Raw genomic sequence first — 16274 nt, 5'->3', positions numbered from 1 at the left:
CTGTATAACAAGTATAATGAGTAACCCTTCCTATTTATTTCTGCATACAGGTATTACAGGCTGAGTGAACTAGTAGAACATGTGTTTCCACTTCTTAATAAAGAACAGAGCTCTGCTTTTGCATGCCCAGAATTCAGCTCCTTCTGCTATTGGAGAGAACAGCTTCCTGAAGTGAACATAGAAGACTTAGCTTGAACAGCACTGATCACAGAGAACCTCCTTCCGCAGAGGCTCCTTTATCCTTTGGTACCATGTGTCTTATTAAATACAGGAAGCGCCAAAGGTTTGGCATAAGCAAATGAAATGCAAGGCTGATCTCTTTGTTCTTTTAAGATGTCCTTACTGTTTGATTTAAGGCATTAGAAAGATAGCAATCCTTTGAAATAGCAGACCATCCAGAGGATAGAGGACAGAAAATGAAAATTTAGTTGCAGATTTGCATCTTCATATATACAAACCACAGTGGATGTGTGTGATGTTATGTATGTTAGCCTCCTTGATATACTGTATCATCTTAAAGGAAAAGAGAAAAAAGTATGTAAAATTGATAGCAGAGATTTAATAGGCCCACTATAGGAATTATATTCAGTACTTAAACCAGCACTTAGGCTGTTTGAGATACAATGTCTCTCTCATTATTAATTTCTTTAAAAATATCTTAAGGATTCATGAGTTCGTGTGTAGTGGTCACTCTGTTTTGCTACACCGTTAAAGAACTGAGGATTGTAGTGGAAATGGTACTTCTATTACCCACTCATGGTTGTGTTGCCTTTAAAAAAAAAAGAACAAACAACTACTATACAGTGATTGGGGGCTGTCCGAGATGCTTTTTCTTTCTTGCAGCAATTTTGCTTCCCTAAGCTGCTATGTGAAATTAGAATTCTAAAGAACAGTAAGAACATCTTTGCTGCAAACAGCTGACATCTCTTAATTGCACTTAGCATGGGTACTGTATAGATCAGCAGGCAACAGATTCAGAAAATATTCAGGGATAAATTCTTGTTTTATAGAAGGTAATGTATATAGTCAGTCTTTAAAACTGGAACTACTATTAATGCCTTTCCAGAACTCTGTATCAGGGTTTTTCAGTTTTGATAAAAGTGGCACAGGACAAGGGCATCCAAGTGAGAAATACTGTGTGTGTCAGGTACAAAATGTTACTTCTGTTTAGACATTTAGTATCTTAGCTCCACAGTGGATCCAAAAGCAATCGAGGTCCTGACTTAAGTAGCCAGTTGTCTTACATTCTTTCACCTATTTCTATCCAACCCCTGACACAAAAAATGATAGTTGATTAAAACGTCTATAAGCAAAAACATTCCAACTCCCTGCCAGTTAGTCTAGTATGCCATAAACCAAATCAAACTGAAAGAGTTAACATTTTTGAATTATCATATAACTTGAAGCTAGGTCAGTCCTTAAGAACTGAAATGCTGACTAGTGCTTTCCTGGTCACCCAAAGTATCCATGTAAACATATCAAAACTGTATTCTCTGCCAGGTATGAACTAAATTTAATCTGCAGGTTTGCTACCGGTGCTGGTTTTATGTTGTCAACTATGGTAGCAGCATTAAAGGACTAGACGTAAATAAAATCTTTATCAGACTTATCGAGGAGTTTCACAACTAGTAATTTGCTCCTTTTGACTTTGTACAGGGAAAACATTTGAGACTAATTAGATCAGTTAAATAGATCAGTACAGTAGATGTAACCTTAGAAAAATGTTGGGGCTTGAAATTTCTAACTAAACAGTGATTGGGCTCTATATTGTCATGTGGTATGTGGTTTGAAACTATTTTTCAATCAGATATCTTAAAGTAATAGAATACCTAAATCTCCACACACAAGGAAGTACAAGTTATAGCTCTAGTAAAGAAAAGCCTACTGTACTGGATAAAATTCACTCCAACATTTAGCACTTGTTCATTTTCATATTATACGGTATTCTGTAAAGCACTCTGAAAATTTGAAATATCCTAGATTAAATTTCAATTTGAGTTGAATGTTTGTTTCACATTATGCTCTTAATCTTTTTTCCCCTCTCCCTCTTTATTCTGAGGTACGGTACATTATTTCACATTTGCAGTAATAGGTTATCTTGCTCCTCATAAGGCATCAGTACTGTTAACTGGAGTGAATAATTCTGACAGTGTGTGGAGTGGAGATCTGTGTGCTGCTTTTGAATATTAAGAATTTCCAAAACTTCTGGAAGAATTCCCTTTTGCTTAATGCTGAAGAGTACTCTTGAGTCACCTTGATCCAAACACTTCCTTCATTTGAACAAAATATGCACTTCTTAAAATGATATACTATTGTTTTCTATCTCTTGGTCTCAATTTGAATGGCACTATGCAGACCATTACATGATGAGTTTGGATTTTACCTCAGTGACTCCAGAGCTGCTCATTGGTAGATGGTGGTGCCCAATATAGCTATCTGCTAGAGGTAATTTTTAATCTGTTTCCTTGCTGTACTGGAAATGGATGGTTTGGAACTGGTATTGGGAAACAACGCTTGTACTAAATCTATTTCAGATCAGCACAAGTTTCTTAGTTCTTTCCATGAAAGATATATACATTTGTGTTTATGAACAAAGAACCTTTTAAAGGCTGTTTTTGAATATGCATTTCCTTTTACTTTGGAAGTGTATTGAACAGCTTATGCTGCACCTCTCAAATCATTTACCTGGAATTTGTCATATAAAATGAATACAAGTAAGGAGCTGGGAAATCAAAGCCTGCAAGTAATGCATGGATAATTAAGGCAATCTCTGCTTGTTTATGCAAGAAAACAGTTGTTTTCTATTGCAGTGTAAAGGTTCTAGATCTCTTGTGTCCTTGTGTTAAGACTAGTATTTGGAGGAGAGAATGTGTGTGTAAATGCAAAAATAGTCTCTATTAAGCAGGGTAAATGGGATCCTTGAAAAACAGTACTCCGCTATCCATATACTTTTTCAAGAATTGTGCCCTCATCTGGAAAAAATATTATATGGCTCAGCATTGGAAACTTCTAAATGCATTCAATTTATGCAAATATGACTGTGATGCAGGCTGGTAACTGAAGTGCAAGATATCTCAAGTCTTTAAAGCAACTAATATGTAAGACAGATATATTAGAACTGATACCTTTGCGATAAGGCTTTCATCAGCAAAACTTTTGACACCTTTCTTTAGAGAGCGAGAGAATCTACATTGTGGTTGGTTCTGAATGCAAGATTGGAGATAATTCTTCAGTACATTCTATTTAATTGTGTTATAACCAGTTTTTTCTTTGATATACCTTTATTCACTTATTAATCATTGAACATTCCAGTACAGTGTTTTTTTTTGTAAAGACTGGTCTGTTAGGAAAAAAATGTCCACTGTGCTGTGTTAATAAAATTTACAATAAAACCTCACTACATGTGTTATCTGTATACATTTGAAATTATTCCCTGTGGCGCTCAGAACGGCCTGCAGCCTAATCACAGAAATTCCATTCAGTACAATATAGGAAAAAGTTACCTTGGGTGTAGAGGAGAATAAACACGGAAGAGGCAGTCAGCTGAAAAAGCCTGTAGTTATGTTCATTTTGGACTCTACCTGAAAGTAGGCTGAAAAGGTTTTGGGTTACCATAGAAGTGATTCAGAAATGCAATTTCCATAAAAGTTACTTTTTTGCTGCAGAACTGGGGTAAGTCTCCTCCATGGTGGCTAAATGCAGTTGGGGGCTGGGGCAAAATTTCTGCCAACTACAATAAAGCACTAGATTTTTACTGTGACTGCCTCTTCTGGAGACATGAGGGAGACCTTCAGTAAAGGCACAACCCATTGTTTACTGAAGGGCTCCTGGCCATTCCCACAGAAGAGCAGCAGTCTTCTATTAAGTATGAGGAGATAGGACTAAGACTACAGTACACAAAACTATCTGCACTATGCGATAAAGAAACTCCAGTCATAAATTACAGAACAAGTACATGTAGCGCCATCTTCAGCATTTTAGGGTAGGCTACAAGTCTGTAATAACTTGGATGAACTGCAAGAGTGAAGAAGCAAGACAAGAAGAGAAATTTCACAGGCCTCATGAGGGATGTTCTTTCCTTGGCTGCAGGAATTCCTAGCACCATTAGTAGATTACCAAGTACAGAAAAAGGAGGGTGTGGCCTATTTGGCTGGGTGTCTTTGCTTTTTAGTATTTAGTCTACTGCAAAAACAAACACATAAGGGATCGATGCTATTTAGACCATGTTGTATTATGCCTGTTCTCAACTTCCACTTTTCCCAGATGAAAGCTTTTAGGACATCAGATACTTACAAGAACCTAATTCTGTGTGAACCTCGTACTTCTAGCATAGTAGTTCAAATATCACCTTTTTCCTGAATTTACTCTGTGGCCTTGGGCTCCATTCCCCCTATCTAAAATATGATGACAACATGATTTACAAGAACAAGTTAATGCACATGAAATGCTTTGAAGACTAGAAAGTGAAATACAAAAGTTATTGCTGCAACCACTGCTATAATTTTCCATAGCTAGTTCAAACTTAAGTGAAAAGGACCTCCTTTGCTGCTTTCAGCATTTTAAGGATAATGCATGAAAACAAGATAGTTTCACAAGGATAATTTTTAAATTTATTTAACTAGCTTCAATGACTCAGGATTGCAATTATAAAGTCTCTATTTCAAAAGTTAATAAACAGTGCATAATTTACTTTGAACATATTTCAGTGATACCCCCATAGTAACTACTGTTCTTTTGTAGGATGTTTAAATGTCCATAATCTAAAGAAAGTCAACCGAGGGAAAGAAAATATAGTCATGTAAAGATTGCACTTAAAACAGAAGTATTGAAGGTGATGAAAAAAAATGAGGAATAAAATATTAAAGCTTCACCATTTATTCATTACTCCCCTCTATGCATGAGAAAGGGAAGGGTATAGAAACACCCCACTGAATGTGGAGTATATTTCATCAGAATCTGTGTAGGCCAGCTTGCCCCCAGTAACTACAATGCTTACTTCAGCTCCAGCTTTGAGGTGAAGAACAAGATGGAAAGCCCCCGTTCCACCACAAGTTCGTTTCCCTGATCGTGGTCGGTGGTGTTCGAGCAGCTCTCTCCTGTAGCCAGCTGTGTGGAGCTGAGCAATGCTTGCATTGGAAACGGACAGCACAGCTTCTACGTATTCATCTCTCTCTGGAGCTAGAACAGCTGTGATCAGATAACGACCTTCATAGGGAGATGTAAAGACGCCTGCAATGAAGACACACATTAATCAAAACACACGTGTACAGTTGGCCCAAGTCCAATTCCTACCGCTTTTTCAAATAACACAAGTATGTCAGTACAATAACTGGGAGGAAATAAAGGGCATTTAATCTGAACGTGTCATATTTTATTTGGCATGACAACGAAGAGGAGTTCTTCACATAAAATTCCTCTTATGAGCTCATTCTCCCTTAGCACATGCTTATTATACATTTTTATCCACTGAGCTGATTGTGATTTCACTTCAGTTCCCCAATGCATAGGAAAGAATGCAATGGTGTCTGCTGTTAGCAAGTTCTCCCAACATTAAATCCTTCAGTTCTGCCACTTGTATTTGTGATTTATGGGGGGAAGACAGCATGCTCAAGGACTAAACAATATTGGGTAGGTTAAAAGAAATGGATGTTAGCAATGGAGTTAATGCCAGCCTCAGCAGCTTGAGGGATCTGAAAAATGTATCAGTAGTGTCTGCTCTCACACTAACTTGGACCGGAAGGGAACCTCCTATTAAGCTGCTTTATATAAGCAGGTACAAGTTGAGAAAATGCCGGAATGCATTTAAATTCTACAGAATTTAAAGTTTTAAAAAATCATTCAATAGATTCTGCTCCCATTTCCCTTTATCAATTATGAACCTTTCAATACCTGTTTGAGGGTTATAATGGTTTCCATCATTTACAAGCACTTTGTTGAAATGTACCACACCCACACCATTAGGGAAAGGCTTCTGAGTGAGACCAGCAGAGAATGACACTGGTGAAGTAACAGCTGCTCCTAGAATGAAGAAGTGATCATAATTTAGACACATAATGCAGCATTACAAGTGCTTTAGCTGGTCTTATACACAAAGTTCTCCCCTTGCCCTTAATTGAACAAAAACAAAACAAGCACACCTTTTGCAGTTTTACCACTGTTGGGACGACTGAAGGTCCTCTTCTATTTACACTTTTCCTATCATCTACAAAGTGAATAGCAATATTATCCCTATCTCATTCAGCAACAAATGTTTAGGCAACACTGTCTTAGTTCTACATCACCAAAAGTGTGTGGAATGAATAAACACAATGGATATAGCTATATGCTTTACGTACCACATAGCAATTATGCTAAAAGAGATTACCACCACATGAAGATGACCTTCATGGCTTTAAGCCTTTGGGCTTCTCCAAGAAGGCCCAATGCAGAGAGTACTAGGCCAATCTACAGATCACAACCACCACATGGAGGCTACTGCAACATGCTCTATTTCACAACTGCTAAGGGGTAAGTGTGTTGCATAACACAAACTTGCTAAATAGACTGCTTTCATTGCAAACCTTCGATTTTAGTCCCATGTGTTGGCACAATGAAAGTGACCATTCCTTATAAGTAACTAAGTTCAAAGTGGACAAGCAGTTGTTGCAATCCATCTAAGATTAATATATGTACAATTCTTCTACTTCTTCTACACAATCCACCTAGCAGAGCAGTGGAGTGCATGCAGAGCCTGGTTAGAAAAAACAGTCATTCTAAGGAGTGCTGTGGGTGGATTTAGCTTCCCCTACCCAGTCCTTCCCACTGAAGTACTTTTCTAAATAGTCTCTGCATATTCCCTTGCTGCAGCTGTTCTATACACATATTCAAAAGTGGTGTTTTAATTAACTTTCACTTACCTCCAGTTTAACATTTTTGTAGCTATTTCCTTTTATTCTTTAATTTCTGATTGTATGGAATTGACATGGCTTTCAGCTAGTACAATAAACTTACTTTGATTGATTTCTTCTTCAATCAGTGTGTCCTTCTACATAGTAGCTGCTCCTTTCTGGGCCCTGCAAACCTGGGAGGGCATGGAGCAGGACCAGTAGGGAGGGGGCATAGCCTGGGAAGGGTCCCAGGAGCCAGACAGAGGCCTGGAGGGGCACATTTGGCCTCCAGACTTGGAGTTCCTCACCCCTGCTTAAAAGACTGCAGAACCACACCTCCAACTGCAGTCAGATAAATTTTCAAGTAACTATTACAACATTTGTATATACACACTATATAAGTTTTTAAGATGTTGATACAATAGATTGCCAACTAAAGCAAAGCAAACAATGAAGCTCACCATTATATTAATCTCCATTATTTCAGTGGCTTTTCTTAAACAGTGGAGCCACATAACAGCCTAATATGAGAAAGCTAACTTTATCCAAGTGTTAGCAGCAGTGCTATGCTCTCTGCAGTCACCTGCACACAGTCGGGTCTGGAACATGTCAACAATCAATTACTTTAAACAGTTTAAGATGACAGTAGAATAGTTTCTGATCTTTAGCTGAAGGAAGGGCTATGGTTAGCCAAGTCTCTCCATGCCTAGCCTTGCATGAAGATTGAAGGTAATAAACTACTAGATAGAAATTATTGGATCTGTGTGCATGCCACAATGTATGGATTCAATGCCAGCACTCAGCCATATGTTGAAGCCCAGACAATATGCTGACATATATGCCTATTTTCAGCATCAGCCTTTGTGCTCCTACGTGGGTAGGATGCCTGAGAGAGAAGAATATCACAAGCTTTCCTTTGTAAACAGAGGAAAAGCAACAAGGAGGTATTTAAAGATCCTCTCTGCTTATTTACTTAGTTAATAGCCTTTTACAAGCATCTTGTGAACTGCCCTGAGAACTATGGATGAAGGGCTGTATACAAGTTAATAAATAATGATCTCTAGGTGTCAGGGACAGGCAGGAATCTGAAGAGTGAACAGAGGAGGCAGCGGGGCAGGAGGATGATTTAGGGAAAGTAGTTTATAAGTTTCAGATTTTGAAACTATACTAGAAGAAATAGTTTCTTAGTTATTATTTCAGGAAATAACTGTCATCTGAAATAGTATTTATGCTATAAACTGCTTTAGTAAATGCCAGCAAGCAAGTTATGGGAATTAGCAAAAAGAAAAGAAAAAAAATCTGAAAACGTGGGATTACCTTGTGCAGTTGTAGAGGGAGGCCGTGGAAGTTTTGGATAACCTACAAACAAGTATGGAAAAGATGCGTATTTCAAGCAAATTTACAGTCTCTAATAATGAAACACCCCTCCTGTCAAATGTGATTAATTCCAGTACCACCAGCATCTGTACTATAGTACTTAGTAACTTCTGCATCTGCATTTCTCAGAATTTTTGGAGTGGTCCTTTTGAAATGAGTAGCATTATAGTAGACTACCGGTAAGTGCTTTAATTACTGCTATTTAAATTAAGAATTTAGAGGGCCATGACCTGGCACATTCTCATTCCCTTCCTGCATGTTTTAGTGAAGAAAGGAATATACATAGTGGCTCCTGCTACTATCTATACAATGTTGGTGGGAAGCAGCGATATTGCAGATAGGAATGGCTGCTATCCTCCACTGCAGTGGTGTGCAATGTTAGCAAATCACTCCTCCGAGGCTGCATTATGTGATTGGTGTAATTCACATGACTGTCTGAGAAGAAGCGTGAGAACAGGATACAGTCCTATCTGCATGTACTATGTAATGTACTTTCACTTTTACTAGTTGCCTGCCTGTTCTCTCTTGGAGCTGAATGAGAGAGAGCCTTGATTCTGTGTCTGTATATAGTATAAATAAATACGTAGTTTAGATCTACGGATGGTTCGTTCTTCTTGCTGCGCTATGCCAGAAGATTAGCGTGCATCTTTCATCTGGAAGATGTCACTGAAGGGCACACTGGAACGAAGGGACGTGCCATTCCAGAGTTGTGCTTACCGGGAGGACACTCGGAAAGGTCAGTGGGACTGAGGGGGCCTCTGGGCGACCCCAGAGCATCGTAAATCCCAACATGCAAAGGGAAGGAGGATTGGATTCCCCAGGTATGTTGGTATGGAACAAACAGTCATATCACCGCATTCTGAATAAATATGCATATTTTATCAATGACAAGAAACAACAAGTAACTCAGCGATAATCTGCTCACCTGGTGCTCCAGCAGACCCTTCGGAAACCAGCATGTTATTCTGGCCATTCTGGCCATTTTTGCTTTTTTTTCGTCCTTTTTCCGACATTAAAACTGTACCAGGAGGTCCTGCCTGTCCAGTTTCCATAAATATCCCACTTGACCCAGGCAAGGAAGGTTTTGATCCTGCTTTAAATCCTGGTGATGATGGCCGTAAAGGAGTTCTGGAATCTGGTGGCTGAAGAGGTATTCCTTGCAATGGTGGTTGTACGATTATTTGTGGATCTGATGGCTTCAAAGGTATTCTTATTTCTGGAATCTGTAGGTGTATTCTTGGCTGTGATGGCTGCACATGTTCCCCTGGTTGTGGCTGTAGTGGTGTCCTTGGCTGTGATGGTGCTGGATGTGTTCCTGACTGAGATGGTTGTAATGGTTTTCTTGGATCTGGTGGTGGCAGGGGAATCTTTCTTTGTGGTTTCCTTGGTAGTAACACTGCTGGATTTTCAGCTAAAGGTTTGTAGAGGGAAGAAAATGGACCAATCAGAAGTTTTGGCTAACTTGGCTTGAATAATATTTGAATATATGATTATAAGAATGGCAAAGCCTCTCCTCTTCTGTTAGGGGAGGAGTTGCGAGCGGGACTTGCTTCCCGCACTTTGCAGGGGGGCATGGTTGGGCCCCCTGCATCACAGTGAGTCCTGGGCCCGTGTTACGCCCTCAGCCGGCCAATCCAGCTATCTGGGGGGCATTACCGCATTTAAGTGGTCATGGGCCCTGCGCTCTGCACGGAACAAATCATCACAACTTTGTAAGGTTTGGCGGTTAGGCATTGGAAAATGTGTTGTGTGTTAGAAGGGAGGTTGTGGCCATCACCTACCCCTCCCTTTGAAGGGTATTCCATTAAAGGAATCCGGTGGTTGTGGTAGAAACACATATTTAAGGTTTGATAGTTCTCACTCCAGATCACCAAGGCACAACCTACAATATGGTCAGTTTTCGAGAATAAAGCACAACTGTTCTATAGAAAATGATTTTATGCATGAATTCCATATACTGAGTAATCAGTTATTTAACAGAAAGTAAGTGACGCGGGTGGCGCTGTGGGTTAAACCACAGAGCCTAGGACTTGCCGATCAGAAGGTCGGCGGTTTGAATCCCCGTGACGGGGTTGCTCCCGTTGTTCAGTCCCTGCTCCTGCCAACCTAGCAGTTTGAAAGCACATCAAAGTGCAAGTAGATAAATAGGTACCGCTCTGGCAGGAAGGTAAACGGCGTTTCCGTACGCTGCTCTGGTTCGCCAGAAGCGGCTTAGTCATGCTGGCCACATGACCCGGAAGCTGTATGCCAGCTCCATCAGCCAATAAAGTGAGATGAGCGCCTCAACCCCAGAGTCGGCCATGACTGGACCTAATGGTCAGGGTCCCTTTACCTTTAAGTGACTAACAGTTTGAGCAAAGCTTCACAAATATCACAAACTGATATTTTAATTAAAGTACCGGGGGTGGGGAGTGGATTTTATTTTCAAAACATGTTTTGGCCAATTGTTATTTTAAGACTTTCAGGGGCTAAAAAAGACAATACATCAAATGAACAATATATTCTCAACACTTAATTGATACAAACTAAATTGATAATACACAAATTGCATGTATACCCTACTTAAACTAAAAATCAAACTGCAGAGGATCTCTGTTAGCTATATCTCGTATTCACATTAACTGGGACTTGAATTATTGTCTGAAAGAAAGAAATAATATATATAATGAAGAATCATATGTGATTAAAAAGGACTTTAAATGGTAAGCATGGTAGTCCAAAATACCTCAGGTATTATAATTGTACAAGCTTATAATTGTACAAGAGAAAATCTAGCTCTTCATTAAGCCCACGTGGGGCAAAGTTTTTAGCCTCAATATCTACACTGTTTCTTTCCTTTACAAAATCTTATCTGTATACGGCTTTTCAAGAGCCCAAAACATTAGATCTGCTACAGAATGATTCTGTTCCATAATGTGACTGACTGAAGGGGTACCCAGAGTTGGGGCTTTTTAAATTTCTGATATTACAAAGATAATTTTTTAAGGACCCTTGATGCTTTCCCCACGTAGTCGGGGTTGTGGTTTTTTGTTGTTGTTGTTGTTTTGGCAAGTGATATAAACTACACAGGCAGTGTTACAGGTGGTAAAACATATATTTTGTGTTGAGTGGTCTTAAAATTCTGTTGCTTTACAAGTGTACCTACAACACAGTGTTCTTTTAAAATTATTACTAATAAAATTTCTATACCACTCTTCATCAGAAGATCACAGGGCAATTTACAATATAAAAACACAAAATAATAACCATAATAACAAACCAAAACAATAACCCCCTACACACAATTTAAAAGGTTATAGATTGGCTAATTAAACAAAGGTCTGGGAGAAGAGAAATGTTTTTGCCTGGCACCTAAAGATAATTAACGAAAGTGCTAGGTGAGCTTTCCTGGGGAGAGCATTTCATAAATCTTGAGGCATATTTTCTTTTGGTTTTGGGTTAAACAATATAGATACAAGCAGCTGGTCAAAATAAAATGGACCTGAATTCTCAAAACACCAAGCTCCACTATTTACCACAAAAGCTGCAACTGTATGTTTTTATTGAATTGACTAGCCAGGGAAGAATGTCACCGTATTTAATATGGATCAATAAGGTGTCCCTCAGTTTTGGGAAATCCTTTGCAGTCTCGTTTTTGCAGAACAGGGCTAAGGACATACCTTTCCCAATTTAACATTTCTTTCTGTCTAACTAGAGCCTTGCAAAGCTGGTAATATGGCCAAGCATTTCAATAACCTTTGCCTCTACCAGGCAGACCCAGAACAAGCTCCCTCAAAATCGTAGGCCTATAACCATATAATATACTTGCCATTATTGTATAAGTTCACAGATGGTTTTGTGGGAAGCATATACAAGGATTAAAAGCTGTTACATATAGAACATCATATCATGATCCATACAGCTTTAGAGCTTAGGGCTATGAGAGGCAGAGCTAAGTGAAAACATGGGTATGTTTTGCTTTGCTTTCCCCATTGCCAGCAAACGAGAAGCCCCACTTTTATTACATAAGATTTGCTAGATGATCACAGCCAAATAATACGTCAGCAGTGTTCAGTGGGATTTATAAAGCAGTTTAGGCTGATAAATATTAGTATGTTTACAATTTAAAAAATGCATAATGCACTCTGGGGACTTTAAAAAATGCTACTTAAGTGCTGACGGGAAATTACTGCTGCACAGACTGCAATGAAAGATATTAGTTCGTATTCTAACATATATGCAGTTGCTGCAGGGATATCTTGAACATGACAAAGGAAAATCATGAAAGAAATACCGTATTTTTCGCCCCATAGGACGCACCGGCCTATAGGACGCACCTAGTTTTTTTGGGGGGAAATAAAGGGGGGGGGATTTGTTTTTCCCCCAGGTGCGGGGCTGGGGCAGGGGATGCCTGAGCTTCCCCTGACCCCAGCCCCCAGAACAGGCTGCTATCCGCAAGCCTAGGGAGCCCGACGGGAAGTCGCACTAGTCTCCCCAGGCTTGCGGATATCTGTCCCCCGAGCTTGTGGGGCTAGCGGTGGGAAGAAGCGCGCTTCTCCCCAGCGCCAGCCTCCAAACCAGGTTGGGGAACAGCGGGATGGCGGCGCTGTGCCTCCCCGCTGTCCCCCGACCTGGTTTGGAGGATAGCTTCCTGAAGCCTGGAGAGCGAGAGGGGTTGGTGCACACCGACCCGTCTCGCTCTCCACGCTTCAGCGAAAGCCTGCATTCGCCCCATAGGACGCACACACATTTCCCCTTCATTTTTGGAGGGGAAAAAGTGCGTCCTATAGGGTGAAAAATACGGTAGTTCACTGAGATACGAGAAGTGAACAAACAAAATGAGCAAGCTGTTTCGATGTGATCCTAGTAATTGGCCTACCCAAAATGCTTGTCAGGACCAGCTTCCATAGCACAGTTGCCAGGACTGATAGCTCCTGCTTCCTACTTCCCCCTAAGTCCCGTGAGAGGGAGCTCTTGCTTGTTGTTCTGCCACATGCATAGGTCCTTGTGTCCTTGGGGATAAAGGGGAAGGGAAGCCAAATGCAGTAGGACAGGCAATCCTATAGAAGGTACAACTGCAATATATACTAGTAATTGCAGATGGTGGGGAAACAGGTCTGCTAAACCAGCCTCTCTTAGCCTTGGTTCTTGGATTGCAAAATGACAGTAATCACCCTATTTCCAGTGCTTTCTCCCCCCCCCCGGGGGGGGGGACGCAGAGGTATGCACAGCCCTAAACATTTTGTGAATCTAAGTTTAGCCTCATTGATGGGCAGTATTTCAATATGATTAGGAAAATGAGAGTACCCCTAAACATTTTTTAAGAAAAAGAGCACTGTTACTAGCAGGGATGAATGTGAAGACCTTTAGAAAAAGTGATTATTAATAACGTCATAAACAGAGCAAGTGTTATTTAAGATAATCTATGTGAATGTTGCCTAGGCAGTGCAAAATTTCATATAGAAAAAAAATAATCCTACAGCTCCCACTGCCCTCAGGACATTCGCTATTTAAAAAATGGGCACCCTATCAAACAATACTGTTGGATCTTCTATAGTATAAATAATTGTGCTGATAGATGTGTTAGCTAAAGTATTACTATGTTTAGCAGGCTGAGTGAACTCTACAGTTATGAGAGAATACAGAGATATGAGTGGAAATAAATTTCTGCACCATTCTGTTCTGCTTATCTGAGGCAGATAAACTATGTTGACATTGTAAGTGTCATTGCTGAATTTAGCAATATTCTGATAAGGTGGTGCTCCAAATGCCCTATTCCAAGGAAAGTGACAGCAAGGAGAAGATCCTGCAACCATCCCATTATCACAACATGATTTATTTAAGGTGGCACAATACTTCAAATTGTGCGGCCAAATTATGCAGCCTTTCAACATCATAGGGTTTTAATGACAGGAGAAGGCACACCATAACGAATTTCCATTCTGCACATCTCTTAAAGATACAGATTCCATCCTGTGGGTGCCCCTGACAATGCTACATTCTCTTGGCTCTTTGGCACAGAATATTCTACATCCTTTTTGACAACCAACAAAATGGAAGCAGCAATTCCCAATGTTCACTTCTTCATCCCACATCCAGTGAATGTGATCAAAAGATATATAACTCCCCACCCCCAATTTGAATTGCATCTCCTTTGCATTGCAATGATGTGGAATAACAGAATTAATTACCGTACTTAAAATTTCACCATAGTGGACCGTGAGACAAATAATGTGGTTTTGTTAGAAGCCATGCTGCAGTGCAGCAGAAACAGTGCTGCATGGGATGAATATATGATGGAATAGAAATTGATGCCTTCTTATACCTGAGCTGACAAAGCCTCCTGTTACTAGGACTGGTATGAAGGTCACCCACTCAGCCAATCTAGTTCAACCACAAGCATCCTTTGCAGCACACTTTGCTCCCCCCCCCCCGACCTTCCTGACAGTAATATACAGAAGGTCCACAACTTACATGGTGGTTATATTCTGGCAGAGGGCCTTCTCGGTAGTGGCACCCGCCATGTGGAATGCCCTCCCATCAGATGTCCAAGAGATAAACAACTACCTGACATTTAGAAGACACCTGAAGGCAGCCCTGTTTAGGGAAGTTTTTAATGTGTGACATTTTAATGTATTTTTAATCTTTGTTGGAAGTAGCCCAGAGTGGCTGGGGAAACCCAGCCAGATGGGTGGGGTACAAATAATAAATTTATTGTTATTTTTATTTTATTTATTATTATTATTATTATTATTATTATTATTATTATTATTATTAATACTCGTGATCGTGCCTAAGGCCAAAATCGAGTATAGTCAAAACCCACTGGGCCAAAGGATATGTGGGACTGCCAAAGTCATTTTTCCCAGAACACTGCCACCTGAACTATGAGACTCTTAATCTCAGGGTCATGGGTGCGTGAAAGTTTCCTACAATTCAGGGGGTTGGACTAGACGACCCGCATGGTCCCTTCCAACTCTACAAGTCTGTGATTCTGTAAGGTGTCATCACCTCCTTTAGCAGGCTATAATGTAGCTTTGTTTTTGTTTAGTTATAGCACTTAGATTGGTTTTTAGCTTTGTTTCATTGACAAAGGAAAAAAGCTAAGTGCAATTTACTTCTGCATCTGCTTGACTGAATACCCCCCCCCCCCAAATCACAGAATTGTAGGGTTGGAAGAGACCCTAAGGGCTATCCAGTCCAACCTCCTGCAATGCAGGAATCTCAGTGAGACAGATTCTGTTCAGAGTATGCTGTGAATACAGAAATGGCATAGAGGGTCAGAGCTTTTTCACAGAAGCTCAGAGAATAATTCTAGATACAGTGGTACCTCGGGTTAAGAACTTAATTCGTTCCTGAGGTCCGTTCTTAACCTGAAACTGTTCTTAACCTGAAGCACCACTTCAGCTAATGGGACCTCCCACTGCCGCCGCGCCGCTGCTGCACGATTTCTGTTCTCATCCTGAAGCAAAGTTCTTAACCCGAGGTATTATTTCTGGGTTAGCGGAGTCTGTAACCTGAAGCATCTGTAACCCGAGGTACCACTGTATATAATAATGCTAAGCAAAGGAAGTTCATATACCAAATCAGCTTTTGACTGCTGTCTGTCAGCTAATCATTGGCTGAGTTACTGAAGTGTCACAAAAGTCTTCACAGATACTCTAACTGCTAATGAGCAAGAGTAATTCATGGAATGTAAGAAGCCAGCCTGTCAACATGTGTTGCACTCAAATACTCAAACACACATATTGCACTAATTACAAAGACCACACACATTTGTAAGTAAGTTCCTTTCCCTTTAAATGCAAATATATGGGACCCTACATTTTCCCCAGTCTTCATTTACATGTCTTTTTAAAAAGACAAGACACAAATATATATGGGCAAACACACACATTCTTATTCGATAGCATATGCCTATAGCGCAAAATAGTTTGTAAGAAGCAGGCATGCTAATCTTCCCTGCATAATCCCAGTGTTAAGATTAAAGTGATCCTAAAGAAGGCAAGTTTTCATTTGACACTTGGAACTCTAACAGATAGTCAAGTACAA

The 16274-nt window shown here is 40.1% G+C and overlaps 2 protein-coding genes across 3 annotated transcripts in view; one reads left to right on the top strand and one right to left on the bottom strand.

Moving 5' to 3' along the window:
• The window catches only part of LPIN2 (lipin 2), a 35726-nt gene extending 32329 nt beyond the window's left edge, over positions 1-3397 (top strand). The window contains exon 20 of the mRNA XM_083518643.1: positions 51-3397. Coding sequence (XP_083374769.1) covers positions 51-195 — 145 coding nt within the window. The 3' untranslated portion in view covers positions 196-3397. The remainder of the gene's footprint in view (positions 1-50) is intronic.
• A 1190-nt stretch (positions 3398-4587) lies between these two features.
• Positions 4588-16274, bottom strand: part of EMILIN2 (elastin microfibril interfacer 2) — a 37412-nt gene continuing 25725 nt past the window's right edge. For both annotated transcript variants that reach the window (XM_083518598.1, XM_083518599.1), the window contains 4 exons: positions 9169-9654; positions 8184-8225; positions 5890-6018; positions 4588-5229 (listed from right to left, as the gene is read on the bottom strand). In XM_083518598.1, the coding sequence (XP_083374724.1) occupies positions 4892-5229; positions 5890-6018; positions 8184-8225; positions 9169-9654 (995 nt within the window). In that variant the 3' untranslated portion in view covers positions 4588-4891. The remainder of the gene's footprint in view (positions 5230-5889; positions 6019-8183; positions 8226-9168; positions 9655-16274) is intronic.

The sequence above is a fragment of the Podarcis liolepis genome, assembly GCF_965112155.1.
Source record: "Podarcis liolepis genome assembly, chromosome: 8".
Classification (NCBI taxonomy): Eukaryota; Metazoa; Chordata; class Lepidosauria; order Squamata; family Lacertidae; genus Podarcis; species Podarcis liolepis.
Note: the sequence above shows the minus strand (reverse complement) of the source record. Positions and strands in the feature narration are given on the sequence as shown.